The 8,904-nt window shown below is 32.8% G+C and overlaps 1 protein-coding gene across 1 annotated transcript; it reads right to left on the reverse strand.

The window, feature by feature from the left end:
* Nucleotides 1-714: 714 nt before the first annotated feature.
* On the reverse strand, nt 715-2,777 carry LOC127093268 (E3 ubiquitin-protein ligase AIP2). The gene is made up of 5 exons (XM_051032179.1): nt 2,385-2,777; nt 1,809-2,034; nt 1,501-1,703; nt 1,094-1,309; nt 715-985 (listed from the first exon to the last, which is right to left on the reverse strand). The coding sequence occupies exons 1-5, from the start codon at nt 2,529-2,531 to the stop codon at nt 836-838; spliced, it is 942 nt and encodes a 313-aa protein (XP_050888136.1). The 5' UTR covers nt 2,532-2,777; the 3' UTR covers nt 715-835.
* Between the last annotated feature and the right edge of the window lie 6,127 nt (nt 2,778-8,904).

The following is an 8,904-nucleotide window of genomic DNA, read 5'->3' on the forward strand; positions in this document are numbered from 1 at the left end:
TATCGTATAGACTTACTTTTAATGTTTATTAAACATATTTTCTTTCATAAAAGGAGATAAATGTTTAAATGTAATTCATCGATTTAGGTCAGTTTATGTTGGTTTTCACTTGTGTGATTAAATGACCTATCTAATAATAAGTTTGGACTAATTTTTAGAACACTGTTTTAATAACTACTATTGATCATATATTAATGTAATTAATGATTAAGTAGAATAATTAATAGATACATATTTTTATATTTGAAATCTCGAAAATCTTAGTAGTAATAAATAATCTTCAAAGTCATAGTTGATGTATTTAATGGAATGTGTCACTATTCACTACCCATCTATTTGAATTTTCTTATCTAACTAATTTGTAATCAAATTTGATGGCAAAGTTGTCTTAAAAGATCTTTTCTCAGACTCCATTAAAAGTGTTTGTTTAGCAAAATTCTGATATTTCTTGTATCATAAAATACAAGAAAACAGTTTTGATATTTCCAAAAAATTACGGTTTCAATATTTCCAAAAAATTTCCAAGTTTGTTGTCACGTTCACCATTTCCAGTTGATGGGTTTGTGATTATGCATTGCTTTCCCCTCTACTTTATGTGAATATTTGTAGCCTGAATGGCTAATTGAGTGCATATTATGAACCCTTCAACATATGTTCAGAAAACTATGAAAATGTATGTGATAAAATGGAACACATGAATCAATGCTCTCCACATTGTTCGGAATTAAGTGAAATTTTTATTTTCAAGCAATAGCTGTCATATAAAGGTTGTCCTAGAAACTTGTGAAGAAATCTATAGTTTCCAATAATGAAGAATACACAACTATTCACCAATCTAAACATACATGAATTCACCACCCCGAAGGGCGTTTGCAGCGCCTTTCCTCTCCTCTTCGGCTTCCTTTTCACGTTCCTTCCAGCTCTCATAGGCATGATCATCAGTTTGCAGTTCATGACGACAGATTGGACATGAATTGTGCTCATCCTGCAACATAAACGACAAAAAAATTGAACAAACTCTTTAGTTCATACTAATATAAAATGCAAAGAGGTTGGTTTTAAAAAGGTAAATAAGTGAAGTTCGAAACAATACCAGCCATGGCTTTAGACATGGTGGGTGGAATGTGTGCTTGCACGGTAACTCTTGCATTTGGTCGTTTAATGCCAGATTTTCCCTGCAAATGGCACACTCTGCATCTTTCCCCATATTAGCAAGGATCTCCTCTGTGAGAGTAATGACGGGAAGTTTCGCCACAACGTCTTTACTTGCCGGAGGAACTCTCGGAGCTACATGACCATCATTCTCCATCTAACCATTTTTTTTTTGAAAAAAAAGAGAAGCAAATCAGCCTTAGTATGTTAATGTTTCAAACAATGCCTAAGCCTCATAGTACATCTTTCTTGAAGTTACAGAAACTGAATCTAGAAATTCAAAAGCCATGTTGATATAAACTGAATAAGGGGTTATCAGAGATACATGAAAAGATTTCTGAAATATACCAGGGGCACAACTTCTTCCAATCTATTTCTAAGCATTTCAAGCACACTAGCAACATCATCTGGCGTGTTTTCATTTGTTGCTAAACCTTGAGAGGATTCCGCTTCAAATAGTCTAGCCGCGACTGTCAAGAGGTTTTCCTGCACCAACCATTCAGGCTGTGGTGGCTCTTGATCTACCGTAAGGTGCCCCTCAAAAAGATATCCTGAATCAACACAAAACACGATCAACACAGGAAGGTAAAATCAAACTACTTAAAATCTTCGAACCCACAAAACTCATCAACATGAAGATAGTAAAAGAAAATCACCTCTGTTTTCACGAGTCTCTGCAGGTCGCAGAGTTTGTGAAGCGTCGTCTCCTAGATGCAAATGTTCCCTAGCCTGATCAATGCAGGCCTTCAAGTGCTCCTTCTCAGAAGGTTCGGAAACAAACAATATAGCCTGCTCAAAAAGCCCTAACCCAGCACTCCAGAAACCGGGTGCTGTATATCTCGTCTTCAACACGGTAGCAACTCGGCATATAACAGTATAAAACTGCCACCACCAAAAACAGCACAGTCAAATTATTGGCTTCAAATTATCCATCAAATCAAACAATAACAAAAACATTTAGGCAAGATTAACCTAATCAAATGTACCCAGCAAAATCACTTACAATATTCTTATAGTCAATCACTTCATAGAATTTAACATTCATAACATAGCAGTATAAACCAAAGATCAATTCAAGTAAATTCAAAATCAGTTCTTTTAAACCAGACTTAAATAAACATAGAGAAATGAACAAAACCCAGAATCTTAAAAATTAAATTGAAGAATTCAAACCAGCAACTAATTACACAAAATTGAATGTGAACATAAAAATTGAAACGAAAGGAGCATACGGATTTACGGAGAGAGGTAGAAGCTGATGGATATGTGGTTTGAAGCAGAGATTTAAGAGATGAAACAGCGTCTTCAAATTTCTGCTTCTTCCCCAATTGTTTCTGCAATTCTTCCAATTCTTGTTTAACTAAATCCTCGGAAGCCATTGGATTCTTTTCTTTGTGATTACGAAACTGGAATACGAATTCTGATTATGATTGAATTTCAGAAACCCTTTTTTGTTCTTCCTCTTTGATTTTGTGATAATTTTATATCGTTTGTTTGAGCATCGATTTTCTTCGGGAAGGGGAAACAGAGGGGAATGATCGTCTACAAACGCCCCTACTGTTATCTTAGAATGTATCGAATCAGTTTTGCCGACTTAGATTCATTTTGTAAATTTATGATTTTAGTTTAAATTTTTTTTTTTTTTTTAAAACACGTTTGCAATAGATTAACCTTTTAAATTTTGTTCAGAGGTTAATTATTTTTATGACCAAAAAATTAGACATGTGTATCACGATCATTTATTATATTATTTTATAAATAATTAAATAAAATTTAAACATTTATCGATATTATAAATATTTTTATATTAATATGTATCAATTAATGCATGCAAATATTCAATATATCATTCTCTCTGTTTTATAATGAGTGATTGAATTGATTATTTCATATTAATTAAGAAAAATGAATTATTAAAAAAGAGAAAATGATATTTTTACTAACGTATCTTTATTAAGTATTGGAAATGATGAAATTGTGAGACGGAGGGAGTAATATTTTAACAAGAAAATATCAAATTGTTTTTAGACATCTCAACATAATCTAAAATCGATCGTGCCCACTCAAATTTGTCTTGACTTTGACAGGAAAATCACGCTTTAATAGGTGTGGAGGGTGATTGATTTTCTATGATATTCAAAGTCGTTGTTGGAGAGTTAGAACGGGAGTGAGATATTTATATCTGCTTCACACCCGCCGTCAAATCCATCTCATTTCAACTCCAGTGATGAGTGAGTGCGGAGCGAAAAAAACCAACTTATGTTGAAGGCAATGTGGAAGAGACAAAAATTTCCCCAATTGTATTTTAAACACGTGACATGTCATGAAATACGACTATTTATGTGTCCAATGTTATATTTGTAAATTACGTTATGTATCTCCACCCATATATAAATTAAGAACAAAAATCCCTATAAGTTCATATCCTATGAACCCATACCCGAGTATAATATGAGAATGAAAGCGAAAGCATATATGAGTTAGTCATTGGGATCGCTGAAAGTTTGTGGATATGTGATCTTCCAATTTATAGAGTTCTTTAGGATTTCTTGAATCTCTTCTAATGGGGAAGAGAATCTCGATAAACCGTGTAATCCAATTGCAATATTAATGGGACCATAACCCATATAAATAGTCGTAGGGTTATTTCTTATTTTTCAATATTCTAATTTGACCCCTCAACAAATTAGATATTGACTTATGATATTTACACAATAATCTTATATTTTGTGACATTTATGCTTTTAGGCACATACTTAATATTAATTAGACTCCTTTAAGTCTTGACTAATTAAACAATCATCCTAACACCTTAAATGTTACATTTGTGACCAAAAGTTCTAACAATCTCCCACTAGTCACATATGTTACTTTACATAAGTGTTACTTTATGAGCTCAAAATCTTACCATTATATATTTCAAGCATATCCAAATTATGTCGTTCTTTAGTCATGCAAATATACATAACCAATGTTATTTTTGTTATATCAATCATAACTAAACCCATCAACGATTACTAATAATGACATAACTAAATGACATAAATTCATCATGAAATATGTAGCATAAAAATCACAAGAATTTGGTATGTACATGTCGATTTTCAATTGGTCTTACTTTACTTTAGTGAGATCATTCCATAATCTTATTATACAAAGTATAAATAGTTGAATATCAAACTTTATAACCAGATGAAGCATTCAAAACCAAAGTATGCATACATAATACCAAACATAGAACACAAAATTCATAAATGACTAACTCCCATTAAACTAAAGATTATTCAAACTGTAAAACACCCATGTGAGAAGTGTGCTCTTGAAATACATTGGGTGGAAGACCTTTTATAAGAGCATATGATATTATGGAGTTTGTCCCTAAGTGTTCTATAAAAATCTGCCTACTTTGTACAATTTCCTTAACAACTAGGAACTTAATGTCAATACGTTTTAACTTAGTCGACCTCCTATTATTGTTGGAATATAGGACGGCTAATTTATTTTCGCAGTATAACTTAAGTGGTCTTTCAATTCCTTCCATAATTCGCAACTTAGTGACAAGTTTCCTCAATCAAATCTCATGGTTAGATGTCTCAAAACATGCTATAAATTCGGCTACCAAGGTGGATGAAGCTTTAAGAATTTTCTTGGCACTATGCCAAGAAACTGCATAACTAACCAACATGTAGATACAACCCAAAGTGTATCTTTTACTATCTTGGCATCTAGTAAAATCAGAGTTAGAATATCCAATGATCTCCAACTGGTATGATTTTTTATATGTGAGCATACAATCTTTTGTTCTCTTTAAATACCTCATAACCGTTTTGGATGCTTTACAATGATCCCTTCATGGATTTCTCAAATATTTGTCTAATATCCCAATTATGAATGCAATATCCAGACTCGTACAAACTTAGGCATACATCAGACTCCCTACAACTGACTCATAAGGAAACTTTTGCATTTCTTGAATTTCTAAGTTTCCTTTTCGGAACAGACTAAGACTAAATTTGTCTCCCTTAGCAACTGGGGTATCCCTAGTTTACATTCCTTCATGTCAAACTTTTTTTAGCACCTTTTAGATATAACTCATTTGTGATAATCCTAGAATACCATGAGATTGATCTCGATGTATAAGAATTCCTAATATAAAGGAGGAGTCACCAAGATCTTTCATTTCAAATTTTCTTGATAGAAATTTATTGGTTTCATGCAACATACATATATCATCTGTGACAAGCAGTATGTCATCAACATACAAGACCAAGAAAATGCACTTGCTTCCACTGTGTTTGTGATACACACAATCCTTAACAACATTCACCTCAAAATCAAATGAGAGAATTACTTCATGAAAATTACGATACCACTTACGAGACACCTGCTTTAGTCCATAAGTGGGTTTTGTCAATTTGCAAACCATATTCTTTGAATCTCTTGACACAAAGTTTCATGGTTGCACCATATAGATTATTCCATCAACATTGTCATTGAGAAATACTGTCTTGACATTCATTTGATGGAGTTCCAAATCATAATGCGCAACAAGATTCGTGATTGTCCTAAAAGAGTCTTTTGATGAAACCAGAGAGAAATTCTCTTTAAAGTCAATTCTTCCTTTTGGGTATAACCCTTAGCCACAAGATGAGCCTTATACCTCTTCAGATTATAGTTAGAATTCCACTTGGTCTTAAAAATCCATTTGCATCTATTGGGTTTCACACCTTATGGTAATGGGACAAGTTCTAAACCTTATTATCTTGCATGGACTTATACTCTTCCTTCATTGCTTCAGTCCACTTTTCTGAGTTGGAATCCTTCATGACTTGGTGGAAGTTGATTAGGTCACCTTCCATCATACCATTATTTTCCTCATGTTCTTGGAGAAAGACTACGTAATAATTCAGAATAACATTCTCCTTTTTCAAGTGGATCTCTGCAAAGGTATTGGTTCTTGTAACACTTATTCTTGAGGATTTTGAGTTTGTTCTTCATGAATTACCGAATCATCTTGAGTAGGAGGAAATTTAACAATATCTTGTGGATGTTCCATACTTGATTGATCAGAAGAAACTGTATGAGTCGGTTATGGAATTGTTATCAATTCTTACTCTAAAATAAAATCTCTAACCTTATTCCCCCCCCCCCCCCAAGCTCAATATCCTCAAAGAATGTGGTTGTTCAAGTTTCAAAAAATGAGTTTAATTTGGGATCATAAAATTTGTAGCCCCTAGATCTTTTAGAATAATCAATAAAGTAGCCGCTCACTGTTCGGGAGTCCAATTTCTTTTCATTTTCCCTATAAGGCATTATCTTAGATGGACATCCCCATACATGAAAATGATCCCAACTAGGCTTTCGCCCGGTCCAAAGCTCATAAGGTATTTTGGAAGTTGTCTTGGTTGGTTGACACTCTATTTAGAATGTAAGTTACAATCCTTAGTGTCTCTCCCTGAGGTGACTATGGGAAGGTAAAATGTCATATCATGCACCTTACCATATCCTTAAGAGTCTGGTTCTGTCTTTCATTCATAACATTCATGTTAGGTGACCCTGGCATGGTGTAATGTGGGACGATTCCATATTCCTCTATGTATTTGGCAAAAGATCCTGAATGTTGTTCACCTGAACCATCATATCTAACGTAATATTCGCCACCACAGTCAAATTTGACACTCTTAATTCTTTTGTTGAGAACTTCAACCTTAAATGACTTGAACACATCCAATAATTGATACTTTTCATGTATAATAAATATGTATGCATATCTAGATTAATCATCTATGAATGATATAAAATATTATTGACTATTCTAAGAAGATGTGGAAAATTGTCCATAAATATATGTATGTATTAATTCCATGGAAGAATCTTTAAACAACTAAGACGTCTAGTAATTCCATGGAACAATCACCTTATTCTTAAATGTCAAGTTTACAAGTTAAGAATTAGATTTAACTTGAACCATCTTATAGCTAGTTCAATAGATAGCATAACACTGACCAGTTAGCTACGATGGTGTTGAAATGACAATATAAGATGAAAATCATCTTAGATCTCAATATTACTATTTCTAAAAATTCCACCACCTAGTCCATGTCTCCTTTTTGCAGTGTCATTAGTGTTTCATAATCCAAAAATAAGTGGGAGGATTTCAATTAACTTCAATGATTTTAGGAGCTCTAGTAGGATGATATTTAATCATGATGACTTTGAGGATTATAAACTCGTGATTTAATGACGAAGTAGTGTTCTTAGATTTCCAATTAGAAAACATTTTGAATAGATGTTAATGGCTTTCTAGTAAGAAACGATTTGTTGTCAATTTTTTTACCTATTCATGAAAAAACAAATAATATCACCAATGTTCAGAATAGAAGATAAAATGAAAATTTTACACTTCTTGGTAAGTCTGCAATTTTAAGGATTTGAAGAAACTTGCATATTTACCATTAAGAAGAAACTTATAGACTTCCCATTTTTTACACTTCTTAATTGCAGAATTTGAAGAAAAATTAGAAAAAAATACAAAACTTTAATCAAGAATCTCCGATCAATAGTATAAAAAGTCTTTTTAATGTCAATTTTCTTCCCAATATTTCCTCCAAAGGATTTATGATGAAGCATGATAAAAGCCCCTTAATAAAACATCTTTGTTGAGAATAAGTAATATTAGGAAAAATAGTGACAATTCTACCCACTAGAACCTTAAACATAGAATTAGCTAATGTAATATGTCTATAATGATCTCGATGTGTATGAAGACACTTTGTCATCATGTAATTTTATTAAATATTTGTATATGTTTTTGATGATTTTTAGTAGATTATGTTTAAGTTTTTTTTGAAAAAAAAAGGAAGAAAATGAAGAAGTGAAGAAACAAAAAGTTGAAAAAGTGGAGAAATTGTAAAGAAAAAAATATTTTTAGAATAATTTATATCATGATGTCTGTCTAGTAATTTGAATATATCTAGAGTTTCGTAACTTCGATTGAGGTGAGATTTTGCAAATGAAAGCTAACAAAATGCTCTGCCTACTGGAAAAAATATGGGCGCGACATAGGAAGTGTAGTATTAGAAATCTTGTGGAAGTAGGAAGTGTTTTTTGTCTCATTGCTCATGCCACCTGACATTGGATTTTTCATGTCAACACTCCTCCTCCATCTTTAAAGCCTACTTTAAAGCAACTTGAGAAACCTTTTCTTAATCTTTAAGAATATCATAACATCCATGAACACCAATGAAACTTTAGACTTGCTCAAGAGTTTTAGTATTTGTTCGGTTCGTGAACCAAAAATGGATGTTTTATCTCTGTTTATGAGACATAAATGGAGATGGTTGAATAACTTGTGATCTTGAACGATGGCTCCGATCTCCTTTAGATGGTGCAGGATGGACATACATGATTAGCATTTTAATGTCAAGTCACTTCAACATTCAAGATGAGTATAATGAAAGTGGAGATCAACGATTGTACCTTGCTCTTAGCATGTGAATTATTTTTATACTTTGGGTTGAGTATAGTGGATTTGAGATGGATTGGACCTTGTTCAATTGAGCCTTTGGCCGATCCAAAACAGTTTTCCCCGAGGCTTTTCCGGACACTGAAGGAGTCAGAGGAAGCCTTAAGTATCATTGACCGACCTCCATGTCGTGATTTGATGTGGAATGGAACTGAAATGCTTGGGATCAGATTTGAAAAAAGTAATAGGGAATAAGTGCATTTAATATGGTTCTAGCATTCAAAAGA

Source organism: Lathyrus oleraceus, chromosome 6, assembly GCF_024323335.1.
Source record: "Lathyrus oleraceus cultivar Zhongwan6 chromosome 6, CAAS_Psat_ZW6_1.0, whole genome shotgun sequence".
Lineage (NCBI taxonomy): Eukaryota > Viridiplantae > Streptophyta > Magnoliopsida > Fabales > Fabaceae > Lathyrus > Lathyrus oleraceus.

Bases quoted from the DNA above. Each gene is read 5' to 3' on its own strand.
- LOC127093268 (XM_051032179.1), bottom strand. From the start codon at position 2,531: ATGGCTTCCGAGGATTTAGTTAAACAAGAATTGGAAGAATTGCAGAAA. The intron at 1,704-1,808 runs GTGATTTTCTTT...GTGTTGATTCAG, and splicing joins AGAGACTCGTGAAAACAGAG to GATATCTTTTTGAGGGGCAC. The intron at 986-1,093 runs GTATTGTTTCGA...TTTATGTTGCAG, and splicing joins CATGTCTAAAGCCATGGCTG to GATGAGCACAATTCATGTCC.